This window comes from Lynx rufus, unplaced genomic scaffold, assembly GCF_022079265.1.
Source record: "Lynx rufus isolate CCGP_SWC_20201006 ecotype Redwood Valley unplaced genomic scaffold, mLynRuf1.p SCAF_8, whole genome shotgun sequence".
In the NCBI taxonomy this organism is placed as follows: Eukaryota; Metazoa; Chordata; class Mammalia; order Carnivora; family Felidae; genus Lynx; species Lynx rufus.
Window position 1 is genome coordinate 87282881 of NW_025814896.1, and position 22389 is coordinate 87305269.

The following is a 22389-nucleotide window of genomic DNA, read 5'->3' on the forward strand; positions in this document are numbered from 1 at the left end:
TCTGTGGGGCCCTGGAAGTTATCCATGATGGCGTACACTCTGCAGGGCTTATAAAAAAAGGATCTTTCTGGTGTTTCTACTTGGGAGAAGTAGCCTTTCTCTTCCGCTTTCTCCAAAAAGCATGGGCCGTGCACTGGGCCGGTCTAGGATGTGAGATTCTAGAATCCACCTCTGTGGACAGACTCCAAACTGAACCCACCAGGCAGTGAACTGTCAGCAAATGGACAAAAGCTGCGCTGGCCCACAGCACCAGGCCCCTGCTCACTGTGGCTGAGGGAGAGGAAGCTCTGGGCCGCAGATAATCACGGAGGCAGCTCTCACATAAAGAGCAGCCCCCACAAGATGACAAATCTTATTCCCAGGGTTTCCTGACTTTGCTCGCTCACAGCAGCCTGGTGAGGTGTCCTTCTTTCTGCCGTATGGGTCCACATCACCAAAATGGTCAACTCACGGGTCCTGAGGGCTCTGCCTCCGAGCCTCGGGGAGCTCCGACACCAGCTCTGCTGGTGACTGCGGCCACTGTCCCCGTCTCTCAGAAGAGGATGCAGGCAGAGGGAGGGGAGGCATTTGGCCCCGAGTCCACAGAGCTGGGGGGCTCGAACACCAGAGCCCACCTTCCTTTGCCTCAATTGTTGCAAGAGCGGTGTCAAACTCTAATCAGTTTTCCATACATCGCATTTTCTTTTTTAAGCCTTTGGATGCGGCCGTTTTCCGAGAAGGGGCCTTAGGCCCCAGTTAATGAGGCAGAAACTGGGAACGCACAGGGCAAGTGTGGATCGCCACTGCTAAGTCATCATCCTCACCTCCATCTTAACATCCCTCTCTGCCTCTTGTGAGGAATAACCCCTGACCCTTGAAACTCATGGGGGTCTTGTGACAATAACCCAGCATGCTCCTAGAGGAGGACATTCTGTATAGGACTCGAAGACATTCTTTCTACACCAAGTCTTCTTGGTTGTAGACCCTGTGACATCACTTCATTCAACTGTTATTTACTTAACACACTTCCACGTAGGCCTTGGAGTTCCCCTTAATCAAGTGCCACTTTGGTCCACCTCTTAGATGTCACCATGACCTAGATGAGGAGGAACACGGCAACCCTCTCTGTAAAGAGACTCTGGAGTAGCAGCCTCTTGTTCCCATCGCCCACTTGGGCCTTCCCATTAATTAAGGGCATTGGGCTTCCCATGGCTGGGGGCTCCAGAGGCAGGAACCCTGTAGGAAAGCACTGTTCAGGGCTTGACACGGACTAGGTGGCAAGTCGGCCCTCTGCCCACACTGTCCCATGTGGAATTCAGGGGACGTCCTTGTGGGGACCACACAAAGCAGATGGGGCTGCTCACTGACTAGGGGTGAACGCTCGCCCAGAGGAACAGGAAGCTGCATGCTGGAGGAGAGTCACTGACCCCCTTTCAGCAGACAGGGGGGCAGGCTATGCCAGGCCACAGCTTCCGGGACCCTCCCTCAATGTGCACAAAGGCAGCATCTCTGGTGAAGACAAGCTCAGGATTTAGTGGGACAACTGGGGCAAGAGCCGGGACAGAGCAAAGGGTATAGCCCCAAGGCCAGGACGGGGCTGGTGGACTGCGGACTCAAGGGCTGGAGAGGTTCACTGAGGCGCTGAGGGAAGAGAGAGGAGTCTTTTATCAGATGCTCTCGGCCTGACCTGGGGCAGAGGTGAGCGATGACAATCACGGTAGGGAGCTCTGTGTCAGAAATAGGTCTACCTTTAAGGAAACCATGGGCCTGGGAGAGAAGACACGTGGGAGGGCCTAGAGGACAGAGGAAAGGGAGAAACAGTAGCCCAACCAAACTTGCTGGCCAGGCTGGATAACACCCAGCAGCAGTCCCCAGCCCTGCCCCAGAAGGTCTGGGAGACCCAAACCATCTCCTGGAAAGGTCACTTAGTTAAAAATGTCTGAGAAATTCTTGCCTTGCCTTACTGATATTCCCATCGCCCAGAAGGGATAGGATGCTGTTATCATGGAGCACTGGAGTGAATTCTGATCAGCAGTGGAATGAGAGATCGTCTGGGGGAATACGATGTCCTTTAGATACCCTGGATGGGGGGGGGGTGGTCAAGCACACGGACTCTGGTCAGATGGATCCAAGGGCCAATGCCTGGGGCAATTGTCCTGGGCTCTATGTTCCCGTTCCGTAAAGTAAGGATAATAATAGTATTTATTTCCTGTGGCTGTTGGGGGGATTATGTGAGACAGGGTATGGAAAGAACCTAGCCCCATGCCTGACTTTCAGGAGCATTCAGCACATGGGAGCAATCAGGATAATTTTACCAGCAAGGAGAGAAACCCCGCACTGTCAGAGACATAACTAAGGCTTTCAGAAGACAAAATTCTAACATTCAGAAAAGAAATCAGCCTGGAAGGGAAAATTACATGAGATGGCAGGGAAGTGTTCAAATATGTTGTTCTGACTGTGCTATTTAGACAACAAACAGCAGGCAGGAAGTGGCTAAACTGACAGGAGAGAGAGGAGAGTGACTCAGGGATAGAATATGGCCAAAGGTGGGGAAAGGGGCGTTTTTTTCAGGTTGTACCTCACCTAGATGCTGTTCAAAAAGTCAAAACAAATCCTAAAACCCCTCTAGCTCTGCAAGGCGGCTCAGAGACTCTCAAGGAGAGACCAGGAAGTACAGGACTGGTTAAACCAGAGACACCCTTGCTAAAATGCTTACATTTTGCAGGCACCTAATCAGAAGAGTGGGAGGCGCCTTAGAGACTAGGTCTGCAGGTGTCTTTCCAAAAGCAAATTTAGAACAATAGTAGTTAGAGTGCTAGCCAGTCAACAAAGACTCCACATTTCAACTGTGAACTCTGCAACTGCCAGGGCTGTGACAGTTCTCCACAACTTGGCAATTAAAAGCTTTGGTCAAAGCAGCTGCAGGGCAAGCACAGACCAGCACAGGACACGGAACAGCATGGAGCCTAGAAGAGGCAATAGTGGAAACAGATGGCCAAGAGAGGACTTGGGTGAGGCACTGCTTTCTCTTTCCCACACTTAGATCCCTCAATGATGGGTGAAACCACTTTTCAGAACTCAGAGCAGGAATCTAATTGCTTTTCCTGAAGAATGGGTATGTGTTTCCTCAGGGAAAAGGTGAATCATTAAATGGATCACCTTTCTCTTATTGCTTAGGCTGCCAGGAAGCTCAGAGCCAAATTCACACCTTGCCTTTAGTAATTATGTGAGACCTTGAGATTTGTATATCTAAATTCCCTCTAGTCTTTTCCCTGACCTTGATTTTTATTTAAAATTTCTTTTATTTTAATATATGTAATTTTGGAAGTCATTTAAGTTCACCTTTGCAGAGAATAGGGAAGACACAGTTGTATAAGAGTGCTACCTATGTATGATAATAATTTTTTAAAAATGTTCTGTTCCTCTCTTCAGCAAGCAGAGAGAAGGGAGGTTGACTAAGCAAAGGGTAAGGTTATTGGGGTCCAGAGTGCGGAGAGGGAAGGTTAGTATGGGTTTTTGTTTTTGTTTTTTTTTTAAGCAATGGAAATAAACTTGCCAAAGGCTAGTAGGGAGCTGCATCAAGGCTGAAAGCAATCCTTACTTGTCTGTAGGAACTGGGGCTCCTCTGGGGGTTTCCACAGAGGCTGGAGGCAGCGTTGGCCTGGGTCTGAGTCACCTGTCAGAAGCAGAAGGAACACCACCCTTTCTCCCCAACTCAAGAAAGTTCATTGAATTGCAAGTAAATGAGAAAATTGTTTTCACCCCACTAGCCTGGAATCTGCTCTGTTGTGTATTTCCAAAGAGAAAATCAGTATTCAGTAAATTTCAGTATTAAAAAACTCCTTGTGGTCCCACGGAGATTAAATTAGTGGATGCAGGTCTATCTACAAGAAGGCATCCAGTGGCATGAATGGAACATGTTCCCCAACCCTGTCCCATTCAACATGAACACAATAATTTGGACTCAGGTATGGATGACACATTCTCCACATCGGAGGATGACCCCAAGGTGGCAAGATGGCACTCAGATTGCCTAACAGAAGCAGGATCCAAAACTTCTTGAGCACTAACGTGAGGGGGCATCTCAGATAAGTGCATTTGAAGAGATTAAGTGCAGTCCCCACCCCATCCTTGGCTGTGGACATGCCAGTCCCAGAGGGGAGTGCTACCTACTGCCTCGGGTCAGAGAGGAAAGGGGTCTCAGTGGCCAGTGTCTAAAAGTGAAGGGGCCACAACAGAGTGAAGCCATGGGGAGGTCACTGGGAAGCTGGTCTCCCCCTGTCTGCCCCCAGGATCTCCAACAAACACCATTATCCTTTTAAAACAAACCTCAGATCCCAGCCTTCCTCAGTGCAAAAGGCAGCTGTGGAACTCTCTCAGTGGAACATTAGAGCCTCCTCAGTGGCAAGTACCCACCTGACCTGGCCTTGGCCACCCTCCTTGACCTCAGGTCCTGCCGCCCTGCCCCATGGGCTGTTCCCTAAACACCCCTGGCCTTTGCACTTGCTACTCCTTCTGCCCAGAATTCCTTCCCCCGACACCTCCGTGGCTTTCCCCTTCCTTCACTCCTGTCTTTGCACAGAGGTCACCTTATCCATGAGGCCCCTGACCCCCTCTGTATAAAACTACACATCCCTCCTCACTTTCTACCCACTATCCCTGTCATCCAGACTCATCTTTTCGTACCACAGGACAATTGTTTTGTCTGATATTAAAATGGGATTCTACAAGAGCAAAGACACAGCTCTCCACACCGGTGGCGCCCCGGTACCTACACCCATGCCTGGCACACGGCACGTTCAGGTGTCCACATTTGCACACAGATGGACAAGGAAGTGAATAGGAGCAAGAGACAGACTTCAAGCTCACAGCTGAGGCAGGATGAGAGTCTCTGGGGCCATGTGGCCCAGAGGGCAGATGGTGAAACACGGTGAGTGAGGGGTTCACTACAAATAAAGGACTTTATCACGGGCAGGGTCGGACGAAGGAGGGCAGAGTGCCACGGAAAGTACCTGTGCTTTAGAATAATCCACACGACTTGGTCAAAAACAAAAGCAATTTGATAGAAAACAATCTGGTTTGAGAACAAGTTGGTAGGAGTGCGGGGAACAATTCAGCCCAAAGGACAATTCGGTGGAAAAAGATAGTCCACATCATTTTTCAAAAATTGGGATTTGGGGGTGCCTGGGTGGCTCAGTCAGTTAAGCATCTGACTTGGTTCAGATCATGATCTCACAGTTCATGAGTCTGAACCCATCACTGGGTGACCATGAGCCCCACTTTGGGTGAGCCCCACTTATCTCTCTCTCTCTCTCTGCCCCTTGCTCACTTGCACCTGCTCTAAATAAATACACTAGTTAATTAAATAAAAAGCTTAAGATTAACTTTTTTAAAATGGGATTTTGATGTAGAATGGAGGTGGCATGCATCATTTTGTACCATCTCAAGTATTTTGCCTTACATTTCTAGTTAATATTCTAGCAGCCTGTCTTAATACTGTTCATTTTTAAAAATGTATTGTGAGGCATTCCTGGGTGGCTCAGTCAGCTAAGCATTGACTCGTGACTTCAGCTCAGGTCACGTTCTCAAGGTTTGGGAGTTCGAGCCCCACATAGGGCTCTGTGCTAACAGCACAGAGCCTGCTTGGGATTCTGTGTCTCTTCCTCTCTCTCTGCCCCTCCCCACTCTCTCTCAATAAACATTTTTTTTAAATGTATTGTGAAAGGCCATGCACATAAAGGTGCAGAGAACATAAATGTTCTGATTAGTGAATTATTGTAAAGTAAATGCCCACATAAACCCCATCCACTCAAGAATCAAGACACTGCTGGCCCCCAGATGTCCCCAGATGCCCTTCCCGACACATCATCACAGCCACCCTGCTTCTGTCGTAAGTATATACTTTCTCTTGCCTTTAGAAGTCTGCCTCAGTGTGTATCTCTACACACCGTGGCTTCATTTGGCCTATTTGTTTTGGATTATTATCTAAATGGAATCACACTGCACATGTTGGTGTCTGGCTTCTTCCACTTACCATTATGGCTGTGAGGTTTGTGTGTTCTGTGTGGCTGCTTTACATTCCAGTTCCTCACTGTGTTGTGAGGTTTGTAATGGCAAAATGTTGAAAACAATCTGAATGTCCAAGATAGGGGATTAGTTACATAAAGTATGGAGAAAATACTATGTCATCCTATTTTTGCTAAAAAGGAAGAAAGAAAAAATAACAGAGTAGAAGAATGAAGGAAAACGCATCCCTGTAAATGTCCATAATAGAGAAAGGTCTGGAAGAATAGGTCACGTCTGACCTTGGGAGGGGGGTGGCAAGTGGAGTTTCTTTGTAGATTTCTGGATTGACCTAATTTTCTGGTTTTCCCATAATGAACACTCACTCCTTTTGTAAAAACACCAAAAACAAATTACTAAAAGGAATTTAAACAATGAAAAAAATTAACCAAACAAGTAACAAAAGGATCCGAAATTTGGGGGGGGGGGGCGTTTAGGGGAGTTCTTTCTCCCAGTTTATTCTCAGCCAATGATGTCTCTTCTACTTGTTTGGTAATTTTTATAAATTTTTACAAATTGGCAAAACAACAACAAAAAAAGTTTTCCAACCACAGTGAACATGTTCGGAAGTTTCACAAATACCTTACATACTGTTTAGTTAACCAAGACCTATTTATTGAACATTTCAGCTTTTCACATTCGTTTCCTCCCACTTTGTCTTTCCTTGCTCTATTTATAATAGATGAAAACAAATTCGTTTTTACCAAGTCTTTGTGTGGACTGCCCCAGCAGAATGAATTGAACATTCTGGAGTAAGAGGGGCTTAAACTCTAACTCAGCTCAGCTATTTACCATTTGAGCAATGTTGAGCCAACTAACCTCCCCCAATGTCAATTTTCCCATCTGTCAAATGGAGATAAAACCTACATTCCGGGGGGGGGGGGGGTGGTTTGTAAGACTTAGAAAGAAACTGCCAAATCAGCAAACTGTGAGTTACCTCAGGCCAGTTTCTCAGCCTTGGCACTGCTGTTGACATCCAGGCCTAGAGGATTCCACACTGGGGGACCACTCTGTGCACTGTGGGAGGCTTAGCAGCAGCCCTGGCCTCTATCCACAAGATGCCAGTGGCACTGCCCCCCACACCTCTCTGAAGTGACAACCCAAGAGGTCTTCAGACATTGTCAAATGTTCCCTGAGGGGCAAAACCACCCCTATTACCTCAGAAATTGGTCCCCCTTCCCCACTGACCCTGCTTATTAGCCTCTTCACCCTGTACCTGGGCCATTGCTGTCTCCCCAACAGACAACCCCTTCCATCCGGTCTTATGCCTGTGCCCCTTCCACAGGATGCCGGAATGCACATCAGAGCAGGACATGAAAACAACAGTGTGTGCTTTTGCTCCAGGTTCTTCTCCTGACTCTTCCATCTCAGGCAAGTAGCCTGGCCTTTTAGGGTTTGCTTATGTTCCTGGGCTAAAAGCCAGTGTTACCTGTAAGATATGGTACTTTTCCTCCCCAACTTTTGTATCTGCCTAAACCCATGGATGAGAATCTGTCCGAGCTCCCTGGACAGGGAGGTGTGGGATGGGCTCAGGTGCATATGAGATGAGGAAGACAGATGTGCCACAAGGGATGGATGGCGGTCAGTCTTGGAGTGAACAGGCACCCATATGTCACTTAGTGGCCTCACCCTAAAGAAGTGGCAGGACATCACAGGGAGGGGCTGCCTGGTGTCCCTAGGAATGCAAGACCTGAGACCCAGGCTGCTAGTACCCCTGAGCCTAGCACAGAAAACAGCACAGCCACGTGGCCTAAAGGGATCACGTGAACAGGACATGGGCATCTCCATGATAACAGCATACCAGGTGTCCATGACTAGCCTCCTCTCTCCCCACAAGGCTTCAATGCTGCATAAGGTTCTGAGAAGGCCCCCAAAATGACTGAGACTTCTCAATAGTCCAGATGTAGTCAGCTTTAATTTTGGAAAAACATTTTAAACTGTCATTTCCCACACATCTCTGCGTTTGTGAATTGGGGCTCAGATGCATCAATCATGGAGATGTCATGTTAACTGCCTCCCTATAACACTTCCACAGCTCCCCACTACCTAAGGATGAACACCCTGATTGCACACAGTAGAGGAATCAGGTGCTCACTCTCCACGCTGGCTCCCAGCGTGTTCTGTCCCAGAACAGACATCACTAATTGATCACAGCATCTTTCTGGCTGTGTCTGAACACAGGCAGGACCAGGATGCTTTGCAGCACCACCCACCCAGAGAGCTGCACGGAGCTGGTTTGTACTAGAGATGAAATCAAGTATTTTCTCTACTTTAGACCTACATCCACCACCACCTCTCTCTCTCTCTCTCCCTCTTTCACACACACACACACACACACACACACACACACACACACACACTTTACTGCTTCTTGAATTGGGATATACCATTGGCACATACATTTATGTTTTTTTCCAAAAATAATTATTATATTTATAATGTACTTCTTAACTGAGTGCATCTTAAAGCTGAAGGAATCCATCATCAATTATCCCTGGCCTTCTGGAGCCACCTCAAAAGTCATACAAGACCCTCCACGCCTGGTTCTCTGTCTTCCCATCCCCAATCACTCGGTTAGCCAGCCCAGCCCCAGCGCCACTGGTCCTTGCTCCCTTTCCTCACCCTCCTCCCTCCACCCCACTTCTTCTTGGGAACAGCCACTTGTCTTCAGCTTATAGATCTCCTCTGTGAAGCCCTTCCTGATCCCCACCATGTGACCTTGTGCTCCCAGCCCTGCACAGATGGGAGTGGGGAGGGGACACAGCATGGAGCCCCTCTGAGGCCTGGGGTTCCTTTACAGAGCTGCCTCCTTCCTCAGACTATAAATCCCCGGAGCTCAGGGCTCACTTCGCACACTTCCTAGGGTAGGAAGATGCTCTAATAGGAGCCCAGAGAAGCGGGGCGAGGGGAGGCAAGGCTGGCTGAGGACAAGCCTCACAGACAGCATGTGCTTTGGAGAACTGCCCCACTCCAGGCTGAGGGGAGGCTGGCCCACAGTATGTGAGCAGGCAGAACTTGAGAGCCAATGTGTGAACTCACACGGAAGAACACAGCAGCTAGTTGGAAGAGGTGGGAAGTGTGGCCTGACCAGAGTTTGCCCTCCTTACAGCCCAGCCAGGGAAGCCACATTCATTACCTGGATTGCTTGGCAACAGGGGACTCTGGATAGGACAGTGACTGATGGAACTAGAGCGTGTGGTGGCATCAGCTGACAGCTGCCTCAGTAGCTCTTCAGTGGCTGGGGACCAGGTGGGCAGGCCAGGTGACTCCTCTGGGGCATGGAGGCCAGCTACTCCCTCAGCACTGCCACAAGACGTATGGCCTCCAGTCTCTAACTCCAGCTGCCCTAACAAACACCTTGCGTCCTCAAGACAAACTAATACCTTCAGGCTGACACATAGGGCCTCACACACCTGGGAGCCTTAGGTCTCCTTAAGATGACTGCAGTCTGATTTCATAATTTATTTTTCTTATTTGCTGCCAAGGACCACCCACACCTGAGTAGGTGATTAATAAGTGGTTGCTTGTAGGTTTGTTTTTCACAGTCATATGGGCTAACGATTCTGAAACTACTTTCTGGGTATTCTAACACTAAGAAAGTAGGTCACTTGGAGTCAGATTTCTCATTGGAGAAAGAAGTTGCAAATGTGGAAAGGGAGAAGGTTAGAATAAGCCCTATGGTTCTGGGTTGAAATTGGAGGTATCAGTATGAACTCATTTTTAATACAGAGATAGAAACACAGAGATATACTGTTGGTTTTTTTTTTTTTTTCTTTCCCTTAGATCTGACCACCCCAGTAGCAATGTAATAGGAGGGTATCCCGGTAACAAGGAACACACCTAGCATCCAGATCCTGGTTTCTGAATATCAGACTCCACCAAAAGGAACAAGGGCTCCTTGGAGAAATGGCCTATTCCAAGGCTGGTACAGTGAAGATAGAAAATGAACCTGGAATATCTCATTACAGAAAAGAAGTAAGGGCCCAGATTATGATGGGGATATGGCCCAAGAAGACAGAAGCCAATTTGAAGAGGTTCCCAAGGCCAAATCTAAAATAATTTGAGGGCCAAAATAATGGTAGTAACCGACCATAACTCATGGAATAAAATAAGAGTCTGAGTCTACGATGACATGAATAATAGACAGTGAGGGAAAACTCAGAGTTGAAGGACTGCATATAAATGTAGGGAGCAGAATTGGAAACATCATCGGCAGACGAAGATCATCCGTGGATCTAGTGGTTAAGTCTGACAAGACAAGAAACAAGCTATTTGTATAGTCTCACAGGATCAACCAAGAAAACATTAATTATACACAACAAAATAGTCTACAGTGGATAAACCTGGGCACTTTGACCAATGGATTTAAGTCATCACCAGTAATGAACCAACAGGCACCTCGAGGCTCCCGATGTGCACTGGGAAGGACACATCATCACTTGTCTGGGCATTCCCACCAAAAATGCATGACCCGAATCCAAGCCCAAGAAAGCATCAGTCCGCCAAAGGTAGATTCATGTTCTACAAAATAACTGACTGGCCTCTTCATAAATGTCAAGGGCATGAAAGACAGACTGAGGACTCATTCAGGTTAAGGAGGCCAAAGAGGCATGGCAACAAATGCAGTGTGTGGCTGGACTGAGTCCTGGACCAGGAAACAGTGGTTTTCTTTTGCTATAAAGGTCACTATTGGGATAATTGGAAAAATGTAATAAGGTCTGCAGATCAGGTAAAAACAGTGGTATACCAATGTTAGTTTCCTGATTTTGATCACTGTATTGTGGTTATGTAAGAGAATCCCTTGTTTTTTAGGAAATAGACACTAAAATCTTTAGAAGTAAATGCATATCATATTTGCAATCTTCAAACAGTTTATACACATCGATACAGACAAGGAGAGAATGAGAAGATAAGATTAATTGGTAAAATGTTACTATTTGGGGAAACTAGGTGAAATGGATGGAAATTTTTTGTACTGCTTTTGCAGCTTTTCTGAAAGTCTGAAATTATTTCAAAACCAAAGTTTAAAAGTAGAATAAATGTTTGCTGGATAAGGCATGAGGAATTATGTAGCATAGTGTGGGGAATTAGTAGCCATTTAGGATGTGGTGGTCATTATTTGAGAAGTGGGTACCTTGCAGGAGCCATGAGTTGCCCCTTAACTAGATTGTTCTTGGCCAGAGCTTTTCAAACATTCCTGTGCATGAGAATCACCTGGCAAGCTTGTTCAGTGGAGGCTCAGGTGCAGGTCTGGGGGGATGGGTAGAGATCCTGCATTTCTAACATGGTCCGGGGGCCACTGATGCTGCTTTTCTGCTGGCCCGGGTGTCACCCTTTGGGTCACAAGGGGGCACAGACAGGTGGGATGTAGACCACAAATTCTGCAGCCTGGCTGCCCGGTAGGACCCTGAAGAACCAGCTTTAATTGATCCTCCCAGGTGATCCTAATGTGCAGCCAGTATTAAACCTTTACAACCTTCCCTGTCTCCTTCCCATCATCTCAAATTCAGACCCTAAGTCTGAATAGTACCCTAGCTTCCAGAGCTACACTCGCCGCTGCTGCTGTACTCCCATCACACACTCAGAAGCTGGAAGGGTCTTTCTGATCCTCCACGGTTTAAATGTTTGTGTGCAGGTTACGCACAAACTCCTCACAGGCACAAAGCCCTCTGCGATGTGCCCACAACCTACTTTTCCTAGCTGCTCTCCAGGGCTCCCCCCTTGATGCTCTTCTCCCAGAGGCTCAAGTCACCGTCTTGCAGCTCAGGCTCCACCTTCACGTATTTGCATTTGTAACCACACACACACAGCATTTGTCTCAGGTCTCTGGCCCCCAATCCCCGTCCCAGGTTAAGAGCCACCGCTTAGTTCCTTCCTCCATGGGAGCCTGTGCTTCAGAAGTCACCAATTTCCCCTCTGGCTGGACCCACCTTGGGGCTCATTTTTCTCCATGGGAGAGAGCTGGTGGCTCAGACCGGCTCCCCTCACTCAGAACAGGGGAGCAAGCATCTCTGCAGCTGAGATACAGGTTACCCTGTTCCTGTTCACATAGGACAGGGCTCAGCAGCTGCTATACCTGGGGAAGGGCAGAGCAGGGACAACCTGGGTGTTGGCCGGGAGTTCCAACCTGGCACCCAACTCCCCATCCCCTGTCCACCTCCCTACCCTCCCACGGCTCACCCTCCCTCCAGCCCCGCACATGCCTCGGATCTGAAGGACCTGAAGGAAAATAGGTCACAGGGAGGTGCCACCTGGGTTGTCCCCTGAGGGGAGGGCTTGGCCTAGGAGAGAAGCCACATTTGTTAGGAGCTGAAAACCAAACTTGAGAAAGGGACCTGGGAGGCACAAGGAGACCATCCCCTTCCCCAGTCTTCCTACCTCCTTCTGGAGTTCTCCCACCTCCACAGCCAGGCCTCTCACAGGGCACCCCCCCTCCAGGCCTCACTTCACCGGAAAAAGACTTCCTTCTGATCCAGCACCGCCCACCGCCTCACGTGCCCTGAGCCTGGAGCCAATTCCTTTTAATACGCTTGGCTGCGCAGGGATGGGCTGCAGTAATCGTGAGGATTAGGGCTGCACCTGGGCCTCAGTTTCCAGGAGAATCACAGCTGGACTCTGAGAAGGAAGCAAGCACCCCTGGCTCAGAGCAGCTTCAGGAGGGCCAGGGTCAAGTCCCCAGGGGCTTCTGAGAAAAAAGACTCATCCCTGCCTCTGGCTCCTGCTTAGCTATTTGTCTCTCCCCTGGGGACGGATGTCTGGGTGGAAACTTCCAGGAGAGGCTCATCCCACCCTCATGAAGGGAAGATGGCCTTCATCTTCAACAGCTCTTGACGCTTTGCACCCTTGGTCTCCCTGCAGATCTTTTCGCCTGGGTGTTTCCAAATTTCCAACCCTACTGAGTTCCAAAGAGAGAGGCAGAAACCTGGGAGCAGATATGAGGTAGAGCCCTAAAAGAGATGAACACCCCATTCCCAGATCTAGGAATGTCCTCCCCACTTCATCCCATCTCTCTCGTTTCGGGCCCCAAGTCCCTCCAGGAAGGAGCTGTCCTCCTGATGCCAGAGCCCCCACTGCTACCTGCTTCTCTGTCCTCCAGACTCCCTTGGGCTGCCCCGTGCAGGTCAACACTTGTCCCCTCACCTTTCTGCCTCCAAGGCCGCCTCTGTTTCCCCGGTGGCTGTAAGAACTATTTGCCAGGCAGGTACTTGCCCACTTGTTTACAATAACCATAATCTTCCTATCTCCAATCAGCACCTCACAAATAACTTTAGGGTCACTCTTGGGGATAACAGGCAATTTGGATGCAAACATATTGGAGTTTGAAATAATTAGAGGAATTATGGAAGAAATAAGTAAAAATATTTGAAACTGAGGCTATCTTAGAAAATCCAAAACATATATACAGTCACGGTGTATATATTCTCTTACATCTCCAGGCTAGTCACTCACTGACTAGATCTTCCTTCTCTTTGACATTTTCTCCCTGTTGTACCCAGCCTCTCACATCCATTCCATTCATCCCCAGTCAACACATTATGTGGTTTTTCCATGAGTCAATTTTTATTGGTTTTTGAAGTAATGAATTATTGGCATAAGGCTCGATGGGTTTCAAAGCAATGACAGAAGGAAACTACATCATACAGGTAGGTGGGAAGACCCAACAGAGAAGAATCCCAGAGCAGCTGTGACCCTCATCCGCAAGCACTGGGTCTTGCCTGTGAGCATCTTGCAGCCAGGACCCAGCCCAGCTGAAATAAACTGCATGCACCTCAAGGTGACTGAGCCATAACTCAGGGGATCGATCTGACGGGGTGCCCCAGTTCTCTCTCCAAGACAATCACTTCTAGCCTTCTTGGAACCTTCTTCCAGCCTTAAATCTTTGGCAGCAATAACCGCTTGACCACCACGAGGACTCTCCCTCCCACTGAGATGGACAGCCTGTTCTCCCTCACCTGTGCCTTTTCAGATAGAAGCCTCCCCCACCAGCTGCAGCTTAAGGCCCCTGCAAAGAGGAGGAGGCAAAACCCAGAGGGCTGGCAAAACCCAGTGACCCCAGTGAGGATATCTGCCCCTCCCCTCCATTGTGGTGGGTCTTCCAACCAATGTTTGAGGGGTAAAGAAAAGGGGGCTTCTCAGTAGGAGAGCTGCTGTCCCCCCTCCCCTGAGGAGGGCTCCTCCTCTATGAGCTCCAGGTCGAACTCATCTTCCAGGGACCCTCCAACAGGCAGGAGCCGGAACTTCTTCCCCTTCAGGGTGCACGTGCGATGCTCGAAGTCCAGGACGGCATTGTGGTCCTGGAGCACATCGGTACCAATGATGGCTTCTTCAGCACTTGCATTGGCCACTAGGAACTCTGCCTTCAGCTTCAGCTTGCCCAGGGACACCACTGTATCCCAAATGCCCAGGATCTTCATTTCAGCCCCATTGGCCACTTTTACCACATTCTCAAAGGGCCGCAGAGTGTCCAAGTCACCATCTGTGACCTCCTCCCACAAGTTGGGGTGGACCACAGAGACCTGGGCCCCCGAGTCCACCAGGAACCTCACGGGCACTTTGCCAATTTTCCCCTTGAGGTAGTAGCCCTTACCCATGCTGTTGGCAAAGACGATCTCCTTGGGCAGCTGGCTGTGGGTGGCCTCGGGCCCCCCGAAGGCCTTCAGGAGGGTCTCTTTCACAGCCCCATAGTCTTCCTGGTCCTTGGGGCTGAGTCCACTGTAGACCTCCAGGGCATCTCCCCTGAGGGACTCTTTCAGGAACCTTAGTTTGGTGACATGGTCCCAATGGTTGAGGTCATTGATGGCCTCGAAGCGGTGCAGCCAGAGGTGTGGGGCTACGTTGGCTCCATCAAAGGGCTCCGGGATGAAGGCATGCTCCCGACGGCCCTCCCGGCTCCTGGCTCCACTCTCAGCCATCCCTCTGCCCTCCTCTGGAACTGCAGCAGCAACCCACACCAAGTAGAGAAAACCACAGAGCAGTGTCGGCGCAATCACGCTGGAGAACAAGGCCTCTCTAAGCAGAGTGTTGTTTGGTGCCCGTCTGGGGCAGGCAGAAGGGACCGGCGCAAGCTGGCTGACTGACTGCTGGACACAGAGGCAGGCAGCTGCGATAGCCTGCTCACTCTGCAGAGCCTTTTTGATGCCTAGCCTGGGCCCCCAGGGCTCCCCATTCTCCTTTGTTCTGGAAGCCCCGCCCTTGCTCATCCCCGCCCTCCTGCCAGCATCCTGCCCAACGAGCAGGATCAGTGCCTCACCCTTCTGCATCCATCCTGGGACTGGTACAGGGCAGCCCATGGTGCAAGAAAGTCCATCCTCAGTCAGAGGGGACCTACTCAGGTACCCTCCCCAGCCTGTGTCCCAGAATATACAGATGAGGACACGGAGTATGTTATGACATCCAGGTATCTGTCCTCAGCTGGAAAGGGAAGAAGGAGGGGAGGCAGGGACCAAAGGCCCATCAGCTTCTAGGCTGGGGAAGCCCCTTTTCCCTCAACCCCAAGTGACCACTTTGAATGGCTAAAGAAAAGGCACATGCATTCACTAGGCTCCTACTTTGTGCACAGCACGGGGTGGGTAGGTGTTTTTCCTACATTCTAAACCAAGCTTGCAATCCCATAAAATTCTCCAGAGAGGCAGAGAGAGGACAGTCCCAGAATCAACAATGCACAGAGATTGTTTTTTAAATGAGGGGACACACACACAAGCATTTGCCATGAACTCAATTGCTACAGTCATTTTCCCTCATTCATCACATCCGATCCAGAGTCAGCACTTTGTGGGGGACCAGACCTCAGCCGGAGCAACCTTGTTAAGGCCCTAAAGTGGGTTGGTGCCAACCCTGAACTTCTGGGAGGGTACACTGGGATCCAGATGGGCTCCAGCTCTGGGCAGACCCCATCCTCTATGCCACTAGTATTGTCTCTTCCCCTCCTGTTCCCTCTCACCTTCCAGGAACTTTCTAAGAGAGCCCCTTCCCCAAGTGCTACAGCCCTCCTTCTCCCCCCTCACCTGCTCACTCATGGAAAGAGCAGCCAGAGAATCTCACTCCCTTATGTTCTGAGAAGGGGAAATGTCCACCATGTTGGCAAAGCCAGTGGTGAGGTTCTGGAAGGCTTTGGATGGAGGAAGTTGGCTGTGTGATCTCTTGCTGAGGAGGACAGGCTGCCTTGGGCCACCCCAGGGATTCCCAGAAGGCAGATCTGTGAGTCCTAGGGTTGGGGCCAGTCTGTGCAGAGAGACTGGGGCTATGGAAGTGGGGGGGGGGACCCACTTTCATGACCCCACTCAAATGGTCAAGGGGTCAAATGACCCCTCCATGGAGTCTTCTACTCTGCCTCTCACATGTGTGCCCACTCCCGGCCAAGCATGTGTTGCCGTGCGGTGTGCTGGGTCATTCGTAACTCTGTCTCCTGCAATGACGTGGAGTGTGACGTTCACAGAAACCAGACACATGTGACCATCTCCATCCCCCATAGAAATTTACTCTCAGGTCAGCAGGTGTTCCCTGCTGGTCTCCAGGCCTGGCTGAGTGCTGTCACCAAACAGAAGGGATTAAGACAGGAAAGGAGCAGGAACAGCAGAACACCTGTAGCTCTGGGCTGTTTTTCCTGGCCCAGAGCCTGTTTCTCATCGGCTCCCTGTACCATTCATCACCCAGTGTCTGGCTGACTCCCAGAGGACCCTGGCCCCAGTCCTGCCTCTGGACAGTCCCAGGGTCCCTGGCCATACAGAAAGATATGGCCCTGCTGCTCTCTCAGCCCCTTCCACCTGACACAGTGAGCTAGCAGAGAGGCAGCTGGGTCAGCACCTCTCATCACAGCTGCCTGGCTAAGTAAGGTGGGGCCCTTGTACCATTCCAGAAGCCCAGAGGAGGGAGAGATGGAGTCACTGGGAAGGAGTCAAGTACAGGTGGGTCTCTGAGAAGATTGCACAATGAAAAACCTGCACCCAGAGAAATGGCCTGGCCACAATACCAGGAAGCCCCTTCTACAAGTGGACTTTTGTGGATAGATTCCCAACCCCTGGGATGGGTGTTGTGTTGTTCTGTGGTTCAGGGAACTGACCTAGTGGCTTCCTGGCTACCTGGTGTTCATCACCCTGCACACCTGGTCTCCTGGAAGTGGGAGTGTGTGAGGCAGCTGCATGTGACTGAGGGAGGGGAGAGGCAGGGTGGCTTGTCAGATGGCAAACTGCTAGATGCTCCAAACTAGGGCTTGTCAAACCATTGTGGTTGGCATGGAGTCAGACTTCCCCACTGCTCCAGATTAGAAATAGGTAGTCCCTGGGCATTGGGCTGTGGCACTTCACTTGACTAGGTTTGCTGTTCACTTTGGCAAAGTCATTTCACATCCATCACCTCAGCAGCATCATGGTAAGCCGCAAGGCTGACCAGCCCGCCTTCCCCCAGGACTGAAGCACAAGGAGCATGAAGGGCTAAATGGCCTGTCTCAAGCCTGGGCTCATGCACTGTCCAGTGCGTACATAACATTTTGCAATACAGCCAGGGAAGTGGGAGTCTAGGCTCAGAGAGGCATGCGGATGGGTCCTGGGGGCTTGTGTTGTTGACGGCCTCTGGTGGGGACAGTGAGCTAATGGGAAGTGAGTGAGAGCTGGCTGTTCAATATTCAAGAATTCTGTAAGTCAGTTGTTAAACCAGTGGCAGCTTGAAATTGGACTTGGTGGGAGTATTTACACCACAGACATTGGAAGATTCTTAACAAGGACTTTTTTTTTTTTCCTGGAAAGCCAGCTGGTCATCACACCCCTGCATGGGGGCCTTTGTCACTCCCTCTCTCTGGGGCAGGTCAAACCCCACGGCCAGTGATTAACAACTTTATCGAAATCTCTACTCCTGCTCAATCTCTTGGGCCGGAATCCCCTTTCTTGCCTACCTTGCCCTGTACACTTGCCCAAACAACCTTTACACTCCTGGGTCCTTTGGCTTAAGGCCATTGGCCTTCCTCAGGGAGGCCCTCCAGGCATTCTGTTTACACAGTCCCATCTGGAATCCCCAGGACAGAAGACCACAGGAGTCTCATGGTTACTAGGGGAGCTGGAAGGGCTTGAGTTTAGGGACCGGTCTCTGGCTAGGATCAGGAACATGGTGAAGTAACTTCTCAAATTCCCTTAACCCTTGGGAGAAACCATACCTGGAAACCCCCAGGTATGAGTGGAATACCCCACTCAGGGACCTTGGAATTGCTATGCTAATGCTACAATGATGAGTTAAACCAGCTGGGGCAGGCCGGGTGCCATTGCCTCCTCCCAGAACCTAGGAAATCATCGCTAATTATTGACAAGTATAGGTATTGGGGCGGGAACACCCTCTTTATTATCCATTAGCATCTCCTGAGTGTGCTCTGAAGCAGGCACACCATACTTAACTGGAGAGGAGGTAAATCAGGGCAATAAACAGGAAGGACTTAAGGAGTCCCCACCCTCCACACCCCCTCACTGAGAATTCAGGGCTGTGAGCTCTGCTGCCCCAGCGCTGCCCCAGCAGAAGCTGATCCCCTTTGCCATCTCTTCCCCACAGGTAGTTGTGCTATGTGGCACAAGATCAGTAGAGGGCCCATCAGGGCTCCCAGGAACTGAAGCCGTTGGTGGGCAGTGGGGGGTCTTGGAGGGGGCGTGTACATCCCCAGGAGACTATTTTTAGCGAGAAGCAGAGAGACACCTGATGGTACCCGTAATGAGGTCCAGACTGAAATGTAAGGAGGATCAGGAGATGCGCAGGCCACCTGCTATAGCTCCTCTCTGGGCTGCCTCTGGCTAGCACCATACACTCCCCAAATCACCCCAGGAACTAGATGGGGAAAGAGCAAAGGGATTCAAGGACTTACCAAAGTAGTAAAGGAAGGCTGAGGGGAGAAAGGAGGTGCACACTCTCCAGCCAGGGATCGTGGGCGTTCAACCTATAAAGTCACATGGGGCTCTGCGCTCAGAAAGGCCAAGCTCAGTTTGACGTGCTGCTGCAGCTGTCTTGAAATTCCCAGTAATTTTGAACAAGGGGCCCTATGCTTTCATCCTGCACCAGATCTTGTAAACTATGTAGCTGGTTTTTTCTCCAACTGATCTGACGGAGACTTCTTTTACATACACACACACTCACACACACACACACACGACACAAACATATACATACACACACATACCCCTTACCTCACACCACACATATATAGGCTATCCACAAAAAAACACTCCCTGCACCCTGTACACACATTCTGTAATCCAAAACCTATACCATCCATACACAGTCACACTACAGTTCTTATTTCAAAACAGCTAAGAAATTGTGCAACTTGCATATAGAATTCAGCTCCCACCTTTCATTTCACAGATGTATTTGCACACACATTTACACTGAGTATTAAAATCATATTTATTAGAGGCATCTGCTGTTTATTAGCCTCTGGGCACACTTGTTAGCTCAGAGAACTAGACAGGTCCCCATCACCATGGCTTACAAGCTAATGAAAACAGGATACAGATGTTTAATAGCCCCTTTTGAAGAGTTTAAGACTGACATGTATATGCAGACTGACCATGTGAAGCAGTCCCAGTCACAGCCACGCCACTCTGAAAGTGGGTCATCCTGCCCTCTGCCTCCCCCTGACTGTGTGAGGCCAAGGACATGATGTCCTCCCTTCTTCCTCTCGCTGGGTACTCACCACCATGAGCTGGGCCCCGACTGCCTGCCCCACTCCTGCACAACCCCCCCAGCCTAGGCTGAGGCCTGGGCCCTGGGGTTGGTGTGGGTGTGTGCATGTGTAGGGTGGGTGGCACAGCTCCTAGGAGCAGGGGCCACAGCTGCTGCTGGCATTCTGCTTCAGTGGGGGCATGGCATCAGGTCTTCAAGCTGAAAAGAAGGGCAAAGATGTGAATTCTGCACAAAAATCTAATTAGGGATTCAGATCAGAGACCAAGAGGGTCTGGTGGGCTCTGACCAAAGCAGGGCATATGGGGAAACCCAAGACACCAGCAGGTTCCTATTTCCAAACCACAAACCCTCAGACTACAAACACCACTGTTCGGAGCAGAAACTACCCAGCACTCACACCAGTCATGGCCAAAGGTACTTAGGAAAGATAGTTTTTCCTTGACTGGTCCCCCTTCTTGGTCCCACTGCCCTGACTAAACGGCACTTCTGCCTGTAGGGCCCTTCCCCAGTTCTCCACTGTTCCAGAACTTCTTTTTTTCCCATTTGAATTGCCCTCCACCCTCCTTTGCCATCCAGTTCAGAAGCCCTCTAAGAGGAAGTCACCCAGCTTAGCCCACCAGTTGAACCCACTCTGTCAACAGGCAGCAAGATGTCTGGTGCCAATCGTGGAGGGTCCCAAAGAGTTGTGGAGGTGTTTAGGGAACAGCCATCTCAGGCCCCAATGCTACTGCCAGTCGTCCAGGCCCAGGGTTGGGGCCAGGCCAACCAAGAGTTAGAACAAATTGCTGGCTAACTCCCTAGAAGTCCAACGTGCCAAAAGCGGTTCTTTCCCTGTTTTTATCTTTCAATCAAATATGAGTATCACTTAAGATGTTCTCAAGGCCTCCCTGTTCCCCTCCTCACAGCCTGGCCCTCCCAGTTGGGTTCCCACCTTCTTCCCAAGTCCTGATGTCCCCACCCTAAACCAAGCCCTCATCTCTTCCTGTTCTGATTTCTGCCACCCTCACTCTAGGCCTAGAGGTTCCACCTGGCCAGAGGGCCTGGCTCTAAGGAAAGACCCTCTGCAGACCCCTACCTCTTCTCCCATCTCCATGGTCCCCTTCACTTAATTGAGCGAGAAAGTAGGACTTGTAAGACAGTCTAAACAGCTCTGGGGGCATTGGCCCACTTGTGACAATCGCCCCTGAAATTTATGAAATGTTCGGGCAATCAAAATATACAGATTGGGTATTCTCCAAATACAAGTGGGCTTCTAATAACACCAGGAAACTTGGTTTAGAGCTAGATACATAGAGGACTTTGGTCCAACTTAAAATACCTCAAAGACAGCTTTGAACTGATCCTGAAATAGTTTTAATTACTGCTAATGATAATTGGTATTGTGAACAATGCAAAGCCTCAGAGCAAGGAACTGCTTCTTGTGAGGCCACTGCCAACTTAGATCTGCTCCCAACTTACAGAAGACAGAGGGACAAACAGGGGGCACCTTCCCTCTGGCATGTTGAAATGGTATCTTTTCTTTACCATCTGGAAGAAGTAGGGGGAGGCAGGAAAGGGAAGGAGGGAAAAACGGCAGAGCCCTAACATGTATAGAAATCCCCAGGTTATTGGTAGCGGCAGTAACATACATTTATTGGGCACCTATTGTATTCTAGACACCATGCTGGTGGGTGTAAATTAATAAAAGGCAAGAGTCTGCAGCATAGATGGGACTGGGCAATGCCAAATAAATGGGCTGATTCAGTTCCATACATATTTCTTGAGGCCAGCTGTGCCTTACGTTGAGATGAATCAGCGGAGCCCTACCCTCAGAGAGTGCTCAAGTGAGCTGGGGAGAGAGGCTCAGACACAGATGTCCCAAATCCAGAGATGAGTGTGGGAGGCAGGCAAGATGGTGGTTCAAGGAGCACTGGACAACTCATCCCACAGAAATCAACCAATATTACCCAAGAAAAACAAAAATGAGAGGAATGTTAAGAGGAAACCTGAATTAGCACTGAAACCAAGGAATGAGGGCACCCACAAACCACAAACTTGGATCGGTTGTTGCTCTCTGCAGTCTCTGTGGAGGGCTTCAGGGGTGAGGGTCCTGGGACTGAGCCAGTTCATATGGACACACCAATCAGGAAGGTTTTGAGGAATGGGGTTATTTTCTGGGTAAAAGAAGTCCAATTAAAAATATGTACATAAGGGGCACCTGGGTGGCTCAGTCAGTTAGGCATCTGACTTCAGCTGAGGTCATGATTTCGTGGCTTGTGAGTTCGAGCCCCACATTGGGCTCTGTGCTGACAGCTCGGAGCAGGGAGCCTGCTTCAGATTCTGTGTCTCCCTCTCCCTCTGCCCCTCACCAATTCACACACACTCTCTCTCTCAAAAATAAATAAATGTAAAAAAAAAACAGTTATCTTTTAAAAATATATGTACATAAAATCACAGAAAAAAAAAGACTGGAAGGAAATACACCAGAAGAGTGATAGTACTTACTTTGGGGTGGTAGGGTCATGAATGATCTTAATTTTCCTCTATATACATCCTGAGAATATATTCTCTAATAAGAAAAACATTATTTAAAAATAAAGAAACTTGTCCTTGCAATTTCTGTAAGCTTAAAATTATTTCCAAATAAAGTTTTCAACCAGGGATATATGGGAAATCTCTCTGTACCTTCTGCTCAATTTTGCTGTGAACCTA

General features: G+C 49.6%; 1 protein-coding gene and 1 long non-coding RNA gene across 2 annotated transcripts in view; both read right to left on the reverse strand.

Moving 5' to 3' along the window:
• Nucleotides 1-13510: 13510 nt before the first annotated feature.
• Nucleotides 13511-15150, reverse strand: ASPRV1 (aspartic peptidase retroviral like 1). Its single transcript, XM_047069684.1, has one exon. The coding sequence runs from the start codon at nt 14952-14954 to the stop codon at nt 14175-14177; it is 780 nt and encodes a 259-aa protein (XP_046925640.1). The 5' UTR covers nt 14955-15150; the 3' UTR covers nt 13511-14174.
• A 4032-nt stretch (nt 15151-19182) lies between these two features.
• Nucleotides 19183-22389, reverse strand: part of LOC124503230 (uncharacterized) — a 103609-nt gene continuing 100402 nt past the window's right edge. Inside the window, exon 8 of the long non-coding RNA XR_006960129.1 lies at nt 19183-19896. This is a non-coding gene — a long non-coding RNA (uncharacterized LOC124503230). The remainder of the gene's footprint in view (nt 19897-22389) is intronic.